This window comes from Uranotaenia lowii, chromosome 2, assembly GCF_029784155.1.
Source record: "Uranotaenia lowii strain MFRU-FL chromosome 2, ASM2978415v1, whole genome shotgun sequence".
NCBI lineage: Eukaryota > Metazoa > Arthropoda > Insecta > Diptera > Culicidae > Uranotaenia > Uranotaenia lowii.
Window position 1 is genome coordinate 155,138,117 of NC_073692.1, and position 23,708 is coordinate 155,161,824.

A 23,708-nucleotide genomic window follows, 5' to 3' on the forward strand; every position below is an offset into this window, starting at 1 on the left:
GCGTTGTTGAGATAAATTTGATTTAATTAGTGTTGTTTTAAAACAACACTATGCATTAAAGGGTTAAAGATTGACGCCATTTCAAAAACTTATCCAAGTATCTTTGTTGACGATGCGTTTGAAAATCATTCAAAAAGATCAAAACATAAACTCCGCTGAAAGACAATACGATATAATTTCCAAGTTTTACATTCCAAGTGCATCGATTATGGAACTAGTTTAGTATTCGTAATTAGTTAATAGACTTATGAAAGTTTGATCAGCTTTCAAAATAAAATGAATATCTAAAAAATTATAAGTATCCAAACTTCCAAAATTTTGTACTTACGAAAAGTTCAGTTTCTCAAGCTTCTTACACTCAATAATTCCAGCTATCCAAGAATTTAAATTTCCTACTTTTCAACAATTATAAATTTTTATTATTTCTTTGCTAGGTGCTAGTGTTTCCTATTTATAAATAAAACAATTCAATTTTATTATTTAAAAATGTTGTTAACTTGAAATCATATTATTTTTGTCTTCAAAAGTTTAAGAATTATTCAACTCTAAGGCATACTTCCTCTATACATTCAAATATTCTAGAAATGTAAGTTTCCAGTTTCATTTAATTTTGGTTTTAAAGAACATCAGTTTTATTTCTTTTCGTAGGTTTCAGTTGTAAAGTTAAATATTTCAAAACATGAGTTTTATTTAAACGAATCATTCCATTTGTTAAAATATTATAAAATTTCTCATTCTTGTATTGAATGTTACTAAATTTCAAGGTCATTTAAAGTTTCTAATATTATTTTTTTCTGGAAACCATTGTTTTTCATTCATTCTGAATAGTCCAGTTCAATCTAAAAATTAACATCAAAGCATTCCAAATTTCTTAATCTTCTAACTATCCAAACAATTAATCCATCCAAGACTTTTACATTTTCAAGTTCCTCACAACCTCAAATCCATATATCGGCCAGTTTCAGTTTCTAAATCGCCTGGTCATTTTTTCAATTTAACCAAATTTGACCGTTGACTAAATATTTTTAATAAAAATTATTAAATTATTTGTGCATTGCGCATTTCGTAATAGATAAAAAAAAACTACTGCATTTATCTAATGTTTAAAAGAAATGGTATTTCCAGATAAAAGATATGATGATCTGGCAAAAAGTTGTTCCGTCAGCAACAAAGACCGATACCAAAAATAATATATTCCAAGATACCTAGCTCTTGAAATTTTGCATATAAATGCCAACGGACAATCTTTTAACAATCCTTAACACCACCTACTGACAGAAAAGGTCAACATTTCTCGATAATTGATTTTTTCTTTTGTACCCCTCGTTCCGGGGGGTTTAAAATGCACTCTAATATGCTTTTGTTCAATTTTGGAATACATTTGTAAAATGCACTCTGACCTACTTTCACCAATTTTTGAAGAAAAGCTTTATGCCACTGACTCAATTTAATAACCTCACTCGTTTTTGCGCATTCAGATTCCTCAATAAAAAAATAATCTTCAATTAAAACAGATAACTAATTTGCATTGCATATCTCGTTGAGCCTGATCATTGATTCCAAATTCCACGGAACAGTGCTGAGAATATTGCGATTAAGGGTTTTGATGACGTGGCAAAGTATTTATTTTGATTGGGATCCTGATTTATGATAAATTACAGATTTTTTCCCAAGGTTTGAATTAATTTTAGTTTAATTCATTCAAATGCTGATAAATTTTATCGAGTTTCATTAAGATGTTTAATTCAAAATCTTAAATTTGCAAAGCTTTCCAGTTTAAGTTTAAACAACTAGTAGCACCTAGTAGCCATTTGAAAGCATGTGATAAATTTGATAATTTAGAAATTTAAAACTTTTAAAATTATTTTATATCAGGAAGTGCTAATTCGTTTTTTTTCCAAATCATCCATTTCAATAACAAAAAAGCAAAAAGTAGTGTTTTCTATCTCTCAATTTAGATTTGAAAAAAAAAATTAAATCTGTCCACGTGCACATCCGGTGAAGGGGGTAGGGGTTTGACAAATTTCCACGCTTGTCCACGGAGGGGGAGGAGGGGGTCTAAAACCTTATTTTTCTGTCCAAGTGGTATCTGAACAGCCCCCAAGAAAAAAAAAAAGCTTTGAACCCTCAAACTGCTAGTTATTTCCGACAGTGTAATATAAATTGGTTTTTTTCTTTAGCGTGTTTTACTAAATAGTTGCATTTCTGCCGCAGCATTTGATGGTGGCGCTTTTCGATTTTGTCCGTCGATTTTCGCTAGAGTTCCGAATCTTGTAATAGATAATTTTTGCCGATACTACTCATAACTTATCAGCGGCTCCTAGAGACATCTCTGGTTCAAATAAAAAGCTGCGAAGAAAAATTAACTTTCATTCATAGCTTCTACTACTCACCGCTGCAACGCTATTGAAAAGAGAGAACTCAAAGAAAGCTATGTGTTTTTGAAATAGGATAGTTAATGGCATAGCAACAAAGGTTTTGAAAAAAAAGTTGCTAATTCGGGTAAGACGGAAATTGTAAGGTCGGGTAAAACGGACACATAAGTTCCTCAAGATATGTAAAAACATTGGCTAGAGCAATTGTCTGTCAAAAAGTACTCAGTACCTCAAACAGGCCATAAAAACTGCTAAAAGTTGATCCCTAGTGAAAATAGCCCTATTAAAGACGGAATTACGAAAACCACACTGTTCCGCTATCGGATTTGGACCAGTTGGTTTTAAAATCTTCTGAAATGCTTATTTTACAAAACTAAGTAAAGCATGGATCATCCAAAATCTGGACGCACTGTTTATTACACCATGCGCTCCTAGTTGTCGGATCTAAAATGTTTTGACAGTACTTTGTTCGGAAATGTTTCCTCTATCAGTGCTGAAAATTTCATAACGATTTGTTTTGTTCCAATAAAGTTACACGTAATGGAAACCGCGATGCGAAAATTAATTTTTGACACCCACGTAAAAACTCGACGTGGTCTGGTTCAAAAACCGTGAAATCTGATTTTCGGCGGCTTCCTGGCCAAAAATTTTACAAAGCCACTGGTCGGGGTGATGTCCCCGCCAAGTTTAAATTCGTTTTTGCTGATAAGTTTGTAAGAAAGTGTTTGATCTGGCAAGGTATTCGCAGGACGAAAAACCCCGGTTCTTGTGGAAAACAAGACCATGGACTCCGAAATGTACAAGGAGGAGTGCCTTAAAAAACGTTTTTTTTTTTCGTACATTAGATCTCACAAAGGACCAGTAAAGTTTTCGCTGCCACTACAGCTAAGAGGTACTACAGTGGTATCGGGCCAACGGGTGGATTTTAATAAAGGACATCAACCAACACAACTGCCCTCAATTCCGCCCTATCGAAAAATTTTGGGCAATTGTCAAGCAGAAGATAAAGAAGGATGGTAGGACGACTAATTTTTTTTCTTATTATTTGTTGACAACTGGGAGCACTGCCAATTTGAAGCGACGCGACGCCAAATGCCAAACTACAGTTCAGTGGCCAGCCGTAGATGTCTCCCGATTGGAAAAGACGAGTTCCGGAAAACATTTTCTACCACCCGCGCAAAGTAGATGCAGAATTGAAAAATCTAGCTAAATTATTATATAACCTACCTACCTAAACTATAGTTTAAAATTTAAATAATCTTGATCGCTAAAGGCAGTGAACTGAATTGTGGTAATAAGTGAAAAGTTCCTACATCAGTCCACCAGGTTCGTTCTTCCCGCTGATTGCAAAACGGACATGCTAAATGCTAAACTCTATGTTTTCCCAGCAGCACCAGCTAGTTTGATTCTTCTGAAACTGTTCCGGCTCTTCCGGCTAAGTGTAGAACTCTGCTATTCCAAGCCGCGTATTTAACAGTTTATAAGATTAACTTATTTTGCCACACGTGAAACAGAAAAGTTCATGCTAACTCCCCTTCGTTTACTTAGCAGAAGCAAACAGCTCGATTAAGAACCATTACGGCTCTTCCAGCCAAGTAAGCTAGCTTGACTTAAGCCGTACAGTAACTTACCAGGTTTGATATTCTAACTGCATGTGAAACGGCTTATGCTAATTCTTTATTTGTTAACAGCATTCGTATAAGAACTGTATACATCGTATTAAAACTGTTCCGGTTGTAGGAGAAGTTACTTCCAACACTGATTTGTAAGTTGATACTATATTAGCTACGTAATTTAAATCTAATCCTAACTAATAAAATTACAGCTTGAAGCTGCTTGATCGCTATCGAGACCGGTGTAAATTTTCCTTGCATACAACTCGGAACATATTCCTTTGAAGTGCAATAAAAACCCTACATTTTGATTACAAAACATTTTTATTTCGTTTACATAGCTCCGAGATAGACCCTTTTTAATGCGTTCAGATTTTGCGTGATCCATGCTTGACTAGTACAGCAATTTTTCAGCATAATCTACCTTTTCTAAGCAGTGTCCGTTTTACCCGACCATTTTAAAAGCTGTAATTTGCAAGCATGTTCTAGAATGCTATAAAAACAGTTTTGATGAAGGATTTTTACTATTTCCAATGGTTAATGTGATAGCAAACTACCTAAACTCCCCATCTGACCGAAAAGTGCGATGAAAAAGGCAATAACTGACTATCTATTATGATTCTACCTTAGGGTGCCCGTCTTACTCGACTTTCCCCTACCTAGTGTTTTATAGAAATTTTGTTGTTGCATTGCGTATTCAATACCAAACCTGTATTAATTTTTTGTTTGATTATATTTAGTGGTTTTACCAGCTTTATGACATTTGCGACTTATTTATCAACGTTGCAATTTGCTGACAGTTAATGGAAAAACTTATCCGGCACAAATCCGGCACACAGCAAAAATTATTTCCTGTAAAATTACGCAAATTTCCTGTAAAAAAAAGGAGCAGGACATTTACCGTTATTTTACAGGTCGAAAAACTAATTACGTGACAATTAATTTTCAGTGTACAACTTTTTTACAGAACATTTGCTGTAATAATAAATGAAACTCCGTGAACTTTCAAGGAAAACAATTTAAAATTACAGGTTTTGTTAATTGCCGGTTGATTTGTATTAAAGGTTGCAGTTTCAGTGACACGTAAAAGTCAAAAAATTTTCTGTGCCACCCCCTTGAAACAAGTAGGGTGAAACTATACTTGTTTCAAGAGGGCCACCTTACCTGTTATTTTCAACATTTCAATTCCGATTTTCATTTTCTTTCCTAGTTTTGTAGAACTTAAAGCAGTATGATTAAAGTAATGTTTGAATTTTAATTTTCCTCGGGGCCCCCCCTAAGCCGAGGGAATTGCACCTAATGCCCCCCCGCCCCCTAAAACAGCCTCGCATAAAATATAAATAAATATGAGTTGTTTGACTTATCGACATTTTTGAAGTATTCATCATCATAACAAATTTGGCTCTAGTTAAGCCATGTAAGGTTTGTAAGTTTTTTTGAAGTTTTGTTTGGAATTATTTACAAAGTTTATAGTTTTCATATTATTCAAACACTAAGTATTAGTTATGAGATTTGCTTATAGAAATTTCGCATGAATGCTATTTCATCCTATCACGACAAACATTTAAAACCACAAAATTTGAGGAAGCTTGAATAAATTTAGCCTTATATTGTTTTATATCTTCAAATGAAAACGATCTTTTTTTACCATTTCCATGTGCTATTTTATGAAAATCCAGTATCTTAAGCTTGTAAAAATATGCGAATGACCTCTTTTGAAGACTATCCCAGTTTTCAAGGTGGATGATCTTCCTGTATAATGGTATATTCAGTTTAAATTTACTTAGAAATTCCTAAAAAGACTTCCGCCGAAACCTTGTTGAAAGCTTACTCTGAATGAATTGTATGTGCATTTTTCGCTGTTTTATAATTATTATTTTTTCAGACGTTGAAAGTTCCACCCATGTTCTTACATGTAAGGTTACATGGATTCTCGAAACTTTAAATATTTGTTCGTGATTTTACATATCTTTTAGAATCTTTTAGATTTTTATTTTTGACATCAAAAAGGCAAAAAACTTTTTTTTTTCTGTGTGCAACAGATATAAAATTTTTTATCAGGATTCACCTTTTTCAAAGAGTTTATCGACTAAATTTTAATTCTTCATGAAAGTGGTATTATTTGTTATGCAGGTGACTTCTGCAACGTTCTATCGATCTTCATAAAACTTTCACATACACTGCCGGCCAAAAGTTTTGATCACCCGTTAAAAAACATGGACATTTTGATCAGTCAAATCTCAGCCATCTTAAGAAATATTGCAATTCTTTAGGCCTCATTCGAAAGATCGTGAGCAAAACCTTCTTTATATGTTTGTGAGAAAAGTAGATGTTAAGTTTATAAACTTAGATTAAAGACTTAGATTAGACATTTAACAAAAACTACACTTCCAATTCAATCATCTCTGGGTGGGGTAGACCGAATTTCAAAATTCGAGTTGCATTCGAATCCTTTTTTCATACTTATCAAAACACACTTGGTAGATTTTGTGTAAAATTGGAAGAAAAATATGTACTTAAAATAAATAAAATAGCTACATAAGTTATCGTCCAAAAGTTTGGGATCAGTCTTCTAAAACATGCATTTTTATTTCACGCGTATCTCTTTTATCGAACAACGTATTGTCTATCTGGTAAAATGATTTGGAAGCTCATGAGTTGAAATTGCTTTATGGATATTTGAAATATTTTTGCAGGTTAACTTCAATAAACTTTTAGCTAAAGTTCGATTATTTTCTGATAATTTTCACCACATAATCCGACCGTTGAAAAAACATGCAAATTTGGTTTGACCATAATTTAGTTTTCTTACAAGTTATTGCAGATCAATTTGGCTTATTATGACCGACCAAAATGTTCATGTTTTTGAAGGGGTGGTCCCAAACCTTTGGCCGGCAGTGTTTGTAACATAGGAATATTTCCCAAAAACATTTTTGCAGAAGCAACTTATTTCTCACCGTCAGATTCCACGATGTTAAATAATATTTTTTTCCTGGTAATGAGGTCCAAACTCAAATTTTTGAGTCAATTTCACATATGATACGCAGTTAAGATTAATCTTCCAAAGTTGTTCGCAAAATATCCATTGCGAAGAAATTTAACCTGTAGTTTATAGGTGGTCCCCTGATCACAAATATTAATCGATTTCAATGTTCACAGATTTATTATGTAGGAAACTTATTCTAGTTCAGAAAAGGGGTAGGCTAAATAGCGGCAGGTTATCCAAACAAACAGGAAAATTGTGCCTAAATTCAATACTTCAAAATGAAGTCAAAATGGTTAAGCAGATTATCTGTAATTAGTTCCAAATGGAAAAAGAACAAAAAAAAAATCAATTTTATTTTTAAATGTTTATAACTTCTGATAGCTTTGATGTTAGTATTTAAGGGTTTCAATTATTTTTTAATTTGTGAAGAATACATCCAATCGCCACTTATAAAAATGACCCGAAGAGCACATTCAAATTACCATAACTCTTCGAAAAATATCTCAAAAATTCCACAGAAGAAACAAAAATGATGTGGATTTCCAGAACAAAATATTAAATTTTCCCATACAAACATAGAAGATCAAATTAATTCATGTAATCGTTACTTAAAAATTCTGCAAAAAATCATGTGTGGAGTTTTTAACCAGAACAAAGTTATTTAGACCCCAGGGTTTGAGTAACTCAAAAATGACCCCAGATTGATTCAGTCTACTGTAAACCTCATCTCGAAATTGGCGGATAAACAAATAACACAACTATCAAAAATCAATTATTCAGCAAACACTCTATTTGCTCAATGTCCTGTTGAGTCCCACAAACCGAAAGCCAAAGAATAGACTCGTGCGGTGACAACTTGGTCAGACAATTCAATTTAGAACCATCATTGAAATTTAAGCACTTTCCACCCCGCTTGCGTCCGAAACCTAAATAACTTTCTTTCACCATTTCTTTTTCATAAGTTTTCTCCACCCTCAACCACCCGCTGCTGACGATGGCACAGCATGGCAGGTTATTATTATATGCCCTTTTATATTTATTTCTTCGCTCAACAACCGATTGATCCCGCCTTCTTTCTTCGCTTTCTCTCTCTGTCGATGGGTTCTATTTTCGGTATTTATGAGCATATTGAAGATCCACTTTATGACCCTCGAGCTGTCGGCAAATTATCAAATGAGTCATGTGTGTATTGACTGAAATTGACTGGAAATAGCGGCGTGATAGCGACCGACCATAGCGGTTTTCCTCGTTTGGGCGTCCCCTTTTTGGCAATCTTTTTTTTTCAGTTATCCCTTTTCGAGTGACAAATGTGATAGCGAGACGACACACACGTGCCGCAATGTGTGATAAAACAATTTCGGTCCATCGTTCCGTCCAAATGTTGGGATTGTGGAGCTTTTAAAAGTTTCATATAGGGGTGAGAAATTTGATATCCAATTGTGTTTGATAGTTGGCTGTCAACATTTGATGGTCATTTTGGGATCTGATGATGCTGTGGGGTGCCGAAACAGTAAAATGGCTCATACTGTTGAACGAATATTTAGCTATAAAGACGTTTATTAAGAGAAGCTGACAAAAGTTAGCGACTTCCTCTCAATACGATTTGAAAGCTTCCTCATAAATTTGAATATTCAAAGAAGATTAAAGTATTCTATACAATACATGCCTGAGAAGTTGATGTTGTTGTACGATTTCAACGGAAAATGCAACAAACAAAACAGGGTTGACTCCTTAATTGCGAAACCCCGTGAAAGAAAACCATGTTTAATCCGAAATCTGTTTAGAAAATGTGAAGTTGGGATTGTGATCAACTATTTTCTGTATTTTTTCTTTTTGCCAATGATTGTTTGTTATATGATTTTAATCGCAGCAAATCTGAAAAAAATGGCAACGTCGATAGAACTGTTCTCGCATAAGGAAAGCTCAGTAGGCCCATGGGTTGCTACGTTTTTGCTCGTTTGAAGTGTGCGTAAAAACACGCTCTCAAACCATTGGGCTCGCTATACATGGGAATTCTCTTTCTGGGTTTCTCATGTATAGTTAGCTAATGCAGAGCAAAGGCGGGAGCAATTCATGGGAGCTTTTCATCAACATGCCCTCTAGCCTAAAATTTCATCACCTATCAAGCTTTCTCCTATTGGCGCACTAATGCCTGTCTATCCACCTTTCTTTCAAATTCTATAAAATAAAATTCTGTCTAGTTCTCATTCCGCCGCACATGCCATTAAAATTATAATCAAAATGTGTATTTCCAATCATTCAAATCTCTACTAGTTCCACCGATTTCCGCGCTAATTTCAAATGGAAATGGTTCCGCCTATCATAAGGTTGCCAGAATTTTTTCCACTCCCATCCGGGCCTAGCAATTCCGGGCATTTTTTTCAAAAAAAACCTGGCAAAATCCGGGCATGGATTTCAATTTTTAAAATTCAAAAACCTGGCAAAAACTGGGCAAAATTTAGGTTTTTTTTATAGATAAAAGGAAAGAAAAAATGCAACAAAAATGAAATTAATATTTTATTAATGTAATTGCAGACTTCCAAAAACTTTTTGGAACACTTAAATATTTAAATGTTTATAAAAGTAAATCAGCAAAATTATTTGAAACAACCGTTGAAAATTTCCATACCGTTAATCGATTTTGCTGAAACTAACTCAAAAACTTTGATTTTTTCTTGGTTTCTTTGTGAAAATTGTGAAAAAAATCCGGGCAATATCCGGACTTTTTTCGCGATATCCGGGCAACCGGGCCGGACCGGACTTTTTCGAAATTTTGCATCAAATATCCGGGCAAGCCCGGATAAAACCGGGCAATCTGGCAAGCTTAGCCTATCATCAAAAATCATGCCAAAAAAGGGGCTTTTGTGAAAATGTGCACTTTTCGATGGACGAGCCTTCCAAAATTGCCAATAAAATACACTAAATGCTTTCTATAGAGCTTCAGCAACTTCTAAACCCATCATAATGTATGAGACAAATATAGATCGTGGCTTGTTACAACTTTGTTTCAAAGACAGCGAACCATTGTATCCGATATACAACGTGTCAGGTTCAAAAAACTGTTTTTTCAAGAGATTTTTTTTACTTTGACTGTAACTCCTGAGGGTGATGTGATAGAACTTTGACATATTCAACAAACTTATGTATTTTGATCAGATAAACAACTTTGTCGAAGACATCAAAGCCCTAATTAGAAAAACAAAAAAGTTAGCATTTTTATCTCGCTATCGGTGGACCCCTCGGCAAAAATTTTGATACTAGAATATGCTCCATGTAACACTGAACAATGTTGCTGAAGACATCAAATGTCTATCTCTTCATCCCTGGGCCCTATTAATTTCGTACAGCTAGATTGATGTTCTGCACCACTGTGCAATGGTTGCTACTCCGCGATTGACCTAGGCAATCAGTTTTGATCAGAGGTCAAAAGAATGGTGTCTGAGATTGACAACACATTCACAATGTCCAAAACTGGTGCTCTCTCTTTGAACATCAATAACGGCGCCGGCCACGTCCTAGTAGTCAATAGATAGTTAGGAAAAATAGAGAAAGGGATGAAAGAAATAATTTGTGCTTTAGGACCGAGGTCACCTCTGCGTCCCAGCAAAAAAAAAATGTTAGAGTGGGTGAAAGGATTTGATCTGGAGACACTTTTGACAAGTGATATGATCTTAAAAAAAATTATTAAAGTGGTTTCTATTTGGTTTTAGATTTGACACATCATTTGGATCCATTAAATTAAACAATTAAACATTTTTCTCGTTCAAAACCGTTCCTGACAAAACGAATTAAATATTTCGATGTTCCAGGGTTTCAGGGTTTGACAATTAATTTATTCTACGTTGGATCTTGAAAATTTATGTAACAAAGAGCCACAATATAAATTGCATTTTATTCATTCATTATCACATCTAATACTAAACTTATTTAATAGTTTTACCTTCATTTACATTTGATATTGATAGAAAATATGGAAATCATTTCTAACAAACTAGTTCAATTTATATGTAGAGTACTCGGACTCAATGAGCACAATATATTTTTCTTCTATTATTCGCATCATCCCAGCAATAAACGTTAATTCGTTCTTTGAATTTATCATAAATACTTATAAATGATACGATTCAGGCATCATAATAGTTTTCTTAAGAAAAAGCGTAAATGAAAGAAGTAATCCAATGTAAACTTTTGTATAAAGATTAATAGCTGCAATATAGTTTCATGTACTTGCGGGAAATGAATCACAATTATCATTTATGTATTTATGTTTTTATGTTTATTTACATTAAACTCTGATAAAAGTTGATGAATAAACCCTCATCCGCATTAGAGTGTCATGTTGACACTATTGCAAGTTTGAAGGCTTGTAACTTTTTTCAGAAGCTTCAAAATACAAAAATTTCTTCGAGGACCCTAAATGAATTCAAAAGTTCTTTAATATTGTATCTTTACTTTTTTTATGGACGTCTCCTGGAAGCCTGGACAAAAAAAAACTCCCATTTCCGACTTAGAGTGTCAATTTGAAACTCCAAAAGTAAAATCTATCTAAGTCGTTTGAATTATTATGAATTTCATATAAAACTTATATCAATAGAAATCTTGTAATGTCAGTAAAATATGTTTAGAATATTATATACATATAGCTAAAGCTTCTAGTTTTCTCGTTATTCAGCATGAAAGAAAAAAAATCCGAAAAAACATGCCTCAGGAAAACTGCTGTAGTCCATGTCCATCCATGTCCAAAAAAATATTTGTCTTATGCATATGAAAGCTGAAGTTAATGTCTACATCATGAAGCCAAAAAAAAAAATATTTTAATTTTTTTTAATGAAATGGTCGCAAAAAGTTCAAAAAAGTGGTCTAAAAAACCTACTTTTCATTCGATTGCTTGTAAATACTGTTTGAGCGATGGTAGAATTTTTGAAAAAAATATGACTACAAAATCTATTAAAATTTTAACATTTTGCTGTCTTTAGATTTTCCATGCAACAAAAAGTTAATTTACCGGAATTTTTCAAAGTTCACTACTTTGCGCGATTTTTTTACAAATTGAAATTTCATCTGTTTATGTGGTCCACCGTCAGGTTGTACCCGGATTTTCAGTGCTTTTACTTTGTTTGGACCAATCAAAAGTATATTCATTGGAAAGCACATTTAATCTACATTCTAGTGAGGTGCAACAATTCACGCTATGAGATTTCACAGAAATATGAAAATTATAAACGTAAAATCATTCCTGAATTTCTAGAACCACAAGCAGCGCGTCCAGCAAAACGTGTTTGTTTGCTCTCCGAGTAGGTACGGTGGGTGGTAATTCGGGCAGAGAGCCGAAATAATGATGCGTTTCGTACGTTTCTTGGTTTGAAATTTTCTATTGATAGTAGGGTAAGTGAGCCTAATTTCGCTATATTATGTCAGAGGTTTTTAGATTTGATATTATTACGCTGAATCTTTAATACTTAGATTTAAATTTTTTTGGTAACTAAGTTCCAAATTTTTTTCTGAAGTTTGTTTTGGTTTGAAATAATCATTTCAAGCCTTAATTTACGAAAAATATCATGTTCTTAAAACTTGCCTTTTTTATAAATTTTACAACGTTTTTGGAATATGAATAGAGAAATCAGGACTATTTGAATCCTACACAATATTTCTTTACGCTGGTTTTGAAGAAAGTAGTGAGTGTTGAGCTTATTAAAATTCAAACTTTCACTTTTCCAATGGATACATTTATTATATTTCAAAAAGTAGAAAATTCATTGTAATGGTAACAAATATGTACAGTCAAACAGAGCATCATGCAACAGCATGATTCGATGCACCATTTGTGTACTACAACACTTATTTGACTTGTCATTGTAATAAAATTATCATTTAATGATAACAAAACGATGATGCCCTAGTTTCTCACATCGTGAAATAGTTTTTTGAAGCTATTGATTTTCATAGAAAATTTGTAAAATCGTAATTTTTACAATTTTTGATGCCGTAAAAGCTTTACACAATGTAACGGATTGGCTCAATGATATTACCTACAAACTTTATATGGATTTTATTATCCTATATCAACACTGTTGGTGTATGAATGTTTGCCGGACAATCATTTAATTTTTTAAAATAAATAATTTTAAAATTCCGTTACCAGTCTGGTCTAAAATGCATCGACATGTAAATCAATGATTCACAGTTGAAATCTTGTTTCCATATGCTAGAATATGATGAAAATTTTTTTGTAGTATTTTTTATCCCTAAATGTATACTGCACCCTTATGCTTTCTTCTAAAAAAAATCTTTGACAGAAACAATATAAACTTTAATTCTAACAAAATCAAAAATAACTGCAGATCGTACTTTAACGACATCACAAATATGTCAAAAACTGTAACTATTCAAACTTTTTTTTATTTTTCAAAACAAAGGTTTTAGCAATTTACCCCTTTTTCTTAGTAGGGTGAAAATCGCATGTTTTGTAAATTTAAAAATAACTTGTGGAACCAATTATTTTTCTGACTACGTTAATTTGATGTCCCATTAACCTTAAAACTTTTGATGTACAAACGGTAGGATTATCTGTGGACATTATTAGGTTTTTAGAAGCTGAAAAGTGTTGCATGATGCCCCAGATGACGGTATACAACGTATTTTATTGAGATTTTTTTTTATTTTTCCTTTCGATTCTGTTCTCGTTGAGAAGCTCTCTGTAACTTGATGGTTTCCTTCTCTGTCGCGAAGAGTGCGTTCATTACAACCTGGCGAAAATATTTTTTCAACATTTTTAGCTTTGAGATACACTGAAGTAAAAAAAACATGTTTTATTAGCTCAAAACAGTTTATTTTAACAGATCATTGAAAATTAAGTTAAAACACAATTCAATCAATAAAATTACTGTACTAACCATGGATAGTAAAATGGTACTTGGGATTAGTAGCTCATTCTCTGATGCTCTCTTTTTAAACATCAATAACGGCGCCGGCCACGTCCTAGTAGTCAATAGATAGTTAGGAAAAATATAGAAAAGGATGAAAGATATAACATTGCGCTTTAGGACCGAGGTCATCCTAGCAAACAATTTTGTTTTGGAGTATGGTTGGAAGGATATAATCAGGAAACACTTTTGACAAGTGTGATCTAGTTTTTGAAATTGTTGTTTGATGGAAATACCTGAACTGGAACAAGTACATTCTTAACTGAAAACCACATTTCTTCGTTTTTAATGACACTTTTCAACACATCCAATTAACTGCCATTTTTTGGCAATATTTTCACTCAAAATATCATTCCTTTTTTTTAAATGATACAATCATATTTTTATAGAAGCTGAATTGATGTTATAGTCGTTTATTTCTTAAAGCTTCTTTGATCTCGGCATCACATTAGTTTTCTAGTTTGGATGGAATGTATAAGCAAATATCACAACAAGCATAGGATCAATATTTTAGTTATTAACTTGAAAAGAAATATTTCTGCGATTGAACAAACAATTTCGATAATTAAATCATTTTACGGGACATAACTAATTAGAAGCATTTTAGAATTGAAATATTTATATCGAAAAAGTTATTTTAGGAGTGATTTTTTGATGAAGAAAACTTTTTCAACAAATTAATTTAAGATATGATGAACAATTTTGTCATGTTTTCGTGCAAAACCTTGTCAATGTTCTGATATGATTACTTGAATGTAGCAATATTACCTACTGCAACCTCTTCATAATAGCAGAATTTATTGGTAACGAATATGATGGAATCAACAAACAGTTTCATTGAAAAAAATTCTTTAGATTCTTTATCATATCTCACTCTTTGAAAAACCTTAACCTCCGAAGATGTACAAAATCAATGAAAAAAATAGACTTATAAAAGAATTATTTTTCATTCGGCTCCATTCCTTATGCATTCGACAAAAAAGAATCTTCTGATGAAATTCTTAGATTCGAAAATGTTAAACAGGGACGAATGTATCCTACAGAGTAAAAATACTTTATAAGAAAGAAAATGTCAAATAATCACGTAAATCTTCAGAACAAAATTGAGCCGCCTCAACGTTTCTAGATTTAAAGCACCGGTTATCATCCACCTCTATGAAAGTTCTTGTGCAAAACTCTTTTAAAACAACTATAAAAGGCACAGTCAGTTTCTTTTCTTAGGCACTCTGTAACAAAAAAAAATTGACTGATTGTGCAGCAATGTTTATATTGAAACTTCAGTGTTTCATTAGAATTGGTTATGTGGTTGATTATTACTTTCACAACGTAATTAAAGGAACCAGTACAAAATGTAGGGGAGAGTGGGGTATCATGGGTAACTTTTTTTTCTATGTTTCATAACTTCTTTATTAGAAAAGATAAAATGAAAAATGATGTATCATTAGGCATTTTTTTTTATTTTTTAAATACATTAATTTCCCGAGTTTTGACTGTTTTAAAAAAGTATTTTTTTTTTATTTTGAAAAACTGTGGGGAAACGTGGGCCACCACATCCAAATTGACTAGATAATGTGCTAAGTTTAAGAGTTGACCCAAAACTGAAATTTCATAATTCATTTAGTTATTTTAAAGCGATTTCAGAATGAGGAAATTAAAAAGAAAGTTGTGTATGATCGAATAGATCCTAAGACCTGGCTCGCGAACGTTTCGGCGAAATTCCATACATAAGATTTTTGTTCGTCTCTATCGCATTAGAAAAGATGTCCAAAACATTTTTCATAACTCTTCATTTGGCATAAGAAAACTTTACAGATAGTAATAACGTATTTTAAGTTCTGAATGTGTATAAAAACCCTAAATTAAAGGTGGCTCAAGATACCTCACAAAATGTGGCCCACGATTCCCCACAATCAATGATTTGGAAATTGGTTGCGTTCTCAATTTTTTTTTCATCTTTTACCGAAATACTGTTTACAGGTTCACTGTTTGCTTACACAGAATTCAAGTACGTTCTTAACATAAATGTGTGTTTTTGTTTAACATATTTTGGCTACATAGAAAAAACTTTAGATCCGCTTTTTTGTTGAAAAGTTTTTTTTTGTGATTGATATGAAAGTTGAACTGTAATGGTATCCATTGGCACTTGCCCCGATGTTTCTTTATTGAAAATTCTAATTTATAATAAAAAAAATACACTTAAATGTTTTTTAAAGTTTCGAGGTATATTTACATGAAAATTTCCAGAAAATAGAATGAACTCATGAAATCATCGTAGCCCTAACAGATTAGATCTTTTCGATCTATTTAATTTTCTTACACCTGCATTAAATGTTATTGAATATATCACATAATCTTAAATGAAATCGCAGATCACCTCCAACACTGATCAAGAAATTTTAAATCATAACACCCCAATGCTTCAGTTAGAATCTTTAAAAACAATGGTTTTAACAGGCAGATATGTTCTTTAGGGTAAAAATAAATAAAAATGCACGAACAAATGAAAAAAAAACGGCGATTTTTTTTTTTGGAACATGTTTTGATAAAAATATGGATGGTCTTCTGAGACAATTTGTTCTGAAGAAGCATAAGAAACTGGTTTTTTATCAATTTTTTTTTTCTTGACCAAACGATTGCTTGTTTGTATAGATTTTTTTTTTTAATTTGAATTAGGGCTAACATTTCGTCTGAAGACTGCAACATGAGTACAGAAATAGAGACTTGTATCGGATGAAGTACTCACAGAAAATTGAAAAAAATGTGCAAACAACGAGTCTGTATGAAGCCGTCCACACTTACCTCAAGTAGGGTCAAAAGCCAGCTGGTTAACGAGAAATTTGCAATTGAAAAGGATGCACATAAACTCGACATCGTAGTTGAAAATAGAAAATTCCCAACAAGTCGCTGTAAACATCCGTAATTGCCGGAATCCTTTTCACAGTTATCGAAAAGATTACAATTAAATTGAACATACTGCATTAAAAGTTTAAAAAAATAGTGCACAGTATTGTTTTAATAACCATCGTCCACACTTTCCTAGCGTCCACACTTACCCCGGTGTACCTTAGTCATATTTGGAAATAGACCAAAAATCGCACTATTTCTCTCAACTCGTGTAAGTCGTGTAATATAATAAATATGATTCCTCAATGAAACTGGCATTGATGCAGCATTTTCGGGACATTGCTTTCGTGAGAAAGGTCTGCGAATACTGTAAGCGCAGAAGAAAATTTTAAAAATTATTATCAAGTCCTTAATTTAAACGAAAGCATTTTTCATAGTTTTAGGAATATAAAACTGTTATTATGTTGTTGGTTTTTGGTAGAATGAATTCAGGCAATAGTTTTTTTTTTATTTTAGAAATTTACGCAGTATTCAGTTTATTTTTATGTTCAATTGAAAGATGACATTCACTCTCAATCCTTTCCCCATCTAGAGCTATAAGCGCTTCTGCTTATATCTCTTCTCCTTTGGAACAGTCTATTCAAAGGCATTTAAACTTATCAATCGGATGAGTCTGGAACAAATTACAGAGCAAGAGTTGCTCGCTGCTACCGGCTGTGCCTTGCTACCTGGGTGGTAGAAATACATACATACATACAATTGAAAGATGACATTCACTCTACTTTCCAAACAAAACATCGAACAGATGAAAGATTAGTTTTGAACTGGTTTCAAAGTTTCAAAACTTTTTATAAATATTGTAATTTCTTTTCCCCCGATTTTCACCGCGGATATTTTATCGTATCGGGGGAATCGAAATTAAAACATTTTGAAGAAGTTTCTAACACTTATAATAACGGTGATTTTTCATTCTCACTTGAGGTGTGTTACGAGTTTTAGAATAATTTTCTAATATAAGAGTAAGTGTATGATAAGAAACATGAAATCACATTACAATGGATAGTTTCTCAACAATTCTGTACGCTTTTGGACTTTGCTCCACATGTTTATTAAATACGAATCATAACGGAAAAATCATAAACGCAATTCTTCCAACCTACCTTAGCTTAAAACATTCCCAGCTGTTTTTCCATGACGGCGTGCGGCTGCCGAATGTACTCGCAGTGCTCCTCATTGTTGAACAAATCTCCGAAACTGATCAGCTCGTCCTGTCCGGTGAGGACATCACGGGCGACGTTATTCGAGGGAAGGAACGGAAGATGTCCCACCTTTGAAACGGACTTCAGTTCCATCGTCAACTTTAGAGGGGCAGCCAAACCTTCCCGATTGCGCAGCATTTGGAAGTTCAGGTTCTGCCGGTGCAAGGCGTACTAAAAGTATTTTTTGTCGGTTAGAACTTGAAAATGATATTCTTGATTTAGTTCTTACGTTCTTCTCCGATTGTTTAAGCGGATGAACGAACTGCAACTGGGCGGCACAGTTCTCATCGAGCGGAGAATTATGACCGGTGAATTCCTTGAACGTACTAGGCATTTGGGGAGCAACTTTGATGGAAGTTTCCTGAGGAAAAGTGGTTATGTTGTTATTATAACATAAAGCGATGAATTAGACCAAATTTTACCATTTTTGAAGTTGATAGTATTTTAAATTAGCAAATAAGTTCACGATGACTCGGAATCAGAAATCCGGAACAATGATGATGCTGTTTTGGAACCAAACTTTTGAACACGGTTTGACGTTTGTCGCTACACGTTGATTAATCTTTAACCAAAAAAGGGTGTTTTAAAACTCAAATTAGTTGTTAGCCAAGACACATTTCAGCTGCGCCATAATATAGCGCTACCTTGGTGTTGAAAAAATAACTAATAGGTAATACACACTAAATAAAAATTTAAGACATGTTATTTTTTATCGGAAGAATATTATGTGTCATAATTGTTTAAATCGATTTCAATCAATTCAATTTAGAACAACTTTGAGTCACATCGATCGCTCTTATAGCTAGCAAGTTGACATCACTCCTATGATCTTTTGAAAAAGTTAAAGAAACAACAAGTATATTTTTTTTTTATTTTCATCAATACTTCATCAATCTCAAGGGTAAACGAGGTTAAGACATTTTATGTATATATACTTCGAGCTCAGTAAATTTTTGAATTTTTTTGAGAAAATTTAAACTATAAGATTTTTTAAAAACTGGAACCGCGCATTTGAAATGCAATTTTTTTTAAAATTAGGCCGGGACAAATTTCAAATCCTTCTTTTGTCACTCGGAGTTGGAACATCTCGAGGGGGGGGGGGGGGGGGCGGCAATAGAAAATAATGCGAAAAACAAATAAATTGGAATAAATTGCACGAAATCTTGTATGCAACAAAATTTCATACTATATTATTGCACAAAACCTCATTTTTCATTCTTAGTTTAGTTTAGTTTACTCGTCTAGCTTCATTCCCTCGCATTAAGTAAAAATACATTTTTGTTAAGGTTCTCAGCATGAATAAATTTTGCTCGCGTTTTTGTTTTTTGTTTGCTGCCAGACATGCTGAGAACAGGAAGCGTCATTACCAGGGGGCTCATATGAGCTTTTTGGTGTGGGAGAGTGTGGTGGGCCGCTTTATATATGTAAAAAAAACTATAAATCAAGTAATTTTTTTTCGAATTATTCAATTAAATCTAAAATACAAAAGCTGAAAAAACTTCCATCTTAATAAATTTGTATTTTGGTCTTGTAGTCTTCGGATATTTGAATTTTTTGTCGAAATAACATAAATACTAAAATACTTTAAATTTTATTTATTCCCCCCTTCGGGTTTTTGGAAATTTCGAAGGGGGGGGGGGGGGGGGAGGGTGACAAAAGAAGAAAATGATATTTGTTCCAGCCTTTATTTACATTGCCATCCCAAAACACAGAGTTGGAAAAAATCGCTTCAAAAAAAAATCAATGATCTGAAACACGTTTTCATCTTTTTTTGAAAATATTTCTTTATCTTAAACCTGCCTAAACCCTGTGGGTTTCATTTATTCGAGTCAAATAGTTCCATAAATGGAGCTTCTCATATTGTAATATTTATTATCTTCGCAATTTATTATTATTCTAAAGAAAAACTTTGGCTATATGGTTGTTTGATTTATTTCGAACAATGCAGTTTATTTCAATTTCAATAGAAGTTTACATTAACTAAAGATGAACTGTTTTAAGACTATAAAGATCTGAATTTCTCAACTAGCTGAATTATTTGAAAAATTCTTCATACTAATCTATTTAATTCATAAAAAAAACATTCCGTGTAGAAATTGGCGATTTGCAGTTCCAAACGACGTTCAGAGGGCACTTCGATCAAAATGATGATATTGTGGGTGAAAACGTCATTTCGCGTACTATTTTTCCAAAACAAAACGGAAAATTTGAACATTTCGGTGTTTTGTGCAGTATTTATCTCGATTGGATTGGAGAAAACGGTAAGAACATGTGTTCCACACAGTCGTTTATACTTTCAAAACCCATCTATTAATCGATATGAATTATTTTTTAGTTTTACGGAAACAGCTGTGTGGTACCAACGCTTTACCGTTTTTTCAGGTGGAAAACATCGGAACTCGACCGTGCTTTGGCAAATGCTAATACCGCTTATTCGGCCTGTGCTGCTTACAACAAACCAAAACAAACGTATCGCCGAAATTTTGATGAAAAATCACCTCCTTACTACCGAAAATAGGTGCAGAGTATGCATAGAAGACCTAAGATCAACGAAGTTTCGTACGAGCAAAATCTAAACAATAATATCAATGATAATTTATCATCAAAACTTGGTAGCTCTGTTATGCTCGATGGGAGTTTGTGTCCATGTTCAAGCAATGAGCGGGATGAAGTAACGAGTGATATTGCTGAATAAGATTGGGGAGATATACCTGGCAACTTACAGATCACGAAGAAATTAATAAACACGGAATGAAAAAATGTTTTCAGATTTCTAATGAAATTTTTGGATATCGAATACGTAAATATGGACTGGGCTGCCGACACTTGCGTTGCTGCGGGAGATTTGTTTGTGCACAAAAATTTTGAAAATAATGTTTCCCCGAGAAAGCATTCGACAACGAATTGAACGAATCAATTGCAAAAGCTCAGATCCAAGTTGAACAAATAATGCAGCGTAAAAAATTTTAAAGATTCTTCAAGACATGCTATTTTCTAGCATTTTGAGTGTTGTGGACGATTTATGTTGAAGAATTTAATTGTTATTAATAAATGTTATCATAAATGTTTATTATGAATTCTCTTCATTACAAATCTTCGAAAGTGTACAATAAAAGCATTTGAATTTCTTCAAAAAATTAAATAAAAAACACTTATTTTTACATGCATTCATATGGCACACCATGGCGCTGTTTTTTTGTTCATATTTGCTTGAGTAGTATCAGTGCAATACATACCATTAGATTGGGTTTAACCTTACCGATACAAAAATAGCAAATGGTATGTTTGCACTTTCCAGTTCCAGCTTTGCAACTACAGCTTAAAATCCATGAAGAAATAAAGTGTCTGAGTTTAAGTTGAATGTGATGGATGAGGCACAGCGTTCGGATGTGATGTTTGTGTAACATATCCTGTCAGCTTTACAAATTTATCCGTTTTCTCACGGTAACCGACTAGAAGTACGTAATTGGCTTCAAAACTGTGGACCCTTCTCGGATCGGCCGGGCAGAATCTTCAACGTAGTCAAGCACACCTACCAGGTCGATTTCTATACGAATAGTTTCGCCTTGGTTTATTCTTATAAACTCACAAATGTTTTTTATTAAAACATTACAGAAAAACTAAATTTTTTTATGCAAAAACCATCAGGACTAGTAAATCGAAGATTTTCTTACCCAATTCTGCTATTTTTACTGTTCGAAATTTGTCAGTTTTCTCAAAAATCACAATTTTGAAAACAACTCCCATTGACTGATGTGTTAAAAATCAGCTATCATCACCCTTTTGTTAGTTCCGTAACTGAAATCTAGTTAGCGCTGCATGTCAAATAGTTTTGCTGCAAATCGCCAATAAGCCAAGACGCTGCCCATATTGAAGCGTTTCATGCGTTAGCGCTCTCTTTGTTTGAAAACCCAAACTACATCAAACGCTTGCAGATTATAGATGCATACACTGAAAAATATTGTTAGGTTAAAAACATTTGGAAAGTTAAACAAATTTTAAATCATGCAGGTTTCTTCTTCAAAAGCAAAATGAAGTTTTGCTCTGTGTCATGCGCTCATGTTTTGTTTTTCGTTTCGGCTGCAGAGTGCGGATTAAACGGAAAAATTTCGAAGTGCTCGTTTTTATTTTTGGTGACCTCGAAATACCATCTTAAATGCCATGGTAAGTTTGCTGGATTAAGTCCAGATTTCCAACATTTAAAGCAATTTTCTCATGCTTATTTCCAGACACGATCGAAAAGTGTATCGACGGATCGTTTCGGTCGATCCAACAATATAGAAAATCGAGGGCGCAGAAGCCCAATCCGTGCACCAACTCCTGGGGCACGCCGCCGCGGGGGTAATTTCGTTCCGCGAGATCGGACCGGAAATTATCGTTCTAGATACTCACCATCAGAGAAACGCGCGACGCGTCGTTATCGTTTGTCCGATTTTTATTGCCTGGGTGTTTTCGGTATGAGCGGAATTACGGTTGAAACGGACCTTCGGAAAATGTTCGAAAGATACGGACCGATCGAGCGAATTATCGTCATCTACGATCAGAGAACTGGAGAATCGCGTAACTTCGGTTTCGTTTATTTCCGGGACCGGCGAGATGCTTGGAGAGCTCGGGACAATTGCAATGGGGCGCTGTTACATGGCCGTCGGATTCGGGTTGACGATTCCCTTACCAAGGCACCACATCCTAGCACTCCTGGAGAGTACAAGGGGACTGATAGGTGAGAAAAATATGGATCTTATACGGTTTTTTCGACCATGGTCAACGGTTTTTCACTCCACAGATTGCGGCGTGGCGAAGCTCGTTTCAGGGATCGTCGTAACGATCGGCGTGCAAGAAGCCGATCAACATCCAACATGAACTCAAGATATAGACGCGCACGTTCCTAAGCTTTTCTTCTCGACGATGCTAGCCATGAAAAATTGCTAGAAATTGAAAGAATTCATTAATCAACAACATTCTGTTATTTTGCAAAAACCAACAAAAATGATTCAGGTTAGTCACTACAGAAATTTACTTCAATTTTTCTTTTTATTTAATTCTTTCGTTGATTTCCATTTGTTTATGTTATAGAAGAAAAGGTTTAAAATAAACAAACCCTGATTATTTCCAAACTTCTAATAAATCTATAAAAGTTAAGGTAATTTTCTGCCAGTTCAAAAACTGACAGAGGTTTTGAAAATCTTACATGACAATTTCTGGTTGAATGCCTTAATAAAAACACATATGATTAAAACAATAAAGTACTGCTGGCTGTTTCAAATTAAAAAAAACTGCGTTCAAATCGATAAATCTAATTTTTTTATCGTTATCATCCCAAAACCTTAAATCAAGCTTGAAAGTTGGAGAGTATCTATGTGGTTTATCTATAGGTGGGGACAAGACTACCCTTGCATGAGCCTGTATGGATACAACGAACTAATATTAAAGTTTTTGGTTGTCCCCACCTATAGATAAACCACATAGGGTATAATGCAGTGCATGATGGTCTAACTAACGTCTCATGATCGCTTTTATTCTACGCTGCCTACTCTAAACTTTAAATTTTCTTCTCCAAACTATTTTAATTTTCATTTCAAGCGACACACATAGGAGTACTCTATGGAAAAAGTTGGCCAAAACCTGTTTTTCTCTTTAAAATAATTAAAATGTTTTTTTCGTTGTTTTCAAGTATACACAACTTATTTTTAACCAAAATTTCAAATTTC

At 33.6% G+C, this 23,708-nt stretch overlaps 2 protein-coding genes across 2 annotated transcripts; one reads left to right on the forward strand and one right to left on the reverse strand.

The window, feature by feature from the left end:
• Window positions 1–17,838: 17,838 nt before the first annotated feature.
• On the reverse strand, window positions 17,839–18,558 carry LOC129749088 (proteasome maturation protein-like). Its single transcript, XM_055743944.1, has 3 exons — window positions 18,423–18,558; window positions 18,230–18,361; window positions 17,839–18,171 (listed from the first exon to the last, which is right to left on the reverse strand). Exons 1-3 carry the CDS (start codon window positions 18,423–18,425, stop codon window positions 17,908–17,910), a joined length of 399 nt encoding a protein of 132 aa, XP_055599919.1. The 5' UTR covers window positions 18,426–18,558; the 3' UTR covers window positions 17,839–17,907.
• A 3,489-nt stretch (window positions 18,559–22,047) lies between these two features.
• LOC129749985 (transformer-2 protein homolog alpha-like) lies at window positions 22,048–23,199 on the forward strand. Its single transcript, XM_055745162.1, has 3 exons — window positions 22,048–22,164; window positions 22,230–22,720; window positions 22,784–23,199. Exons 1-3 carry the CDS (start codon window positions 22,162–22,164, stop codon window positions 22,887–22,889), a joined length of 600 nt encoding a protein of 199 aa, XP_055601137.1. The 5' UTR covers window positions 22,048–22,161; the 3' UTR covers window positions 22,890–23,199.
• The last annotated feature ends 509 nt before the right edge of the window (window positions 23,200–23,708 follow it).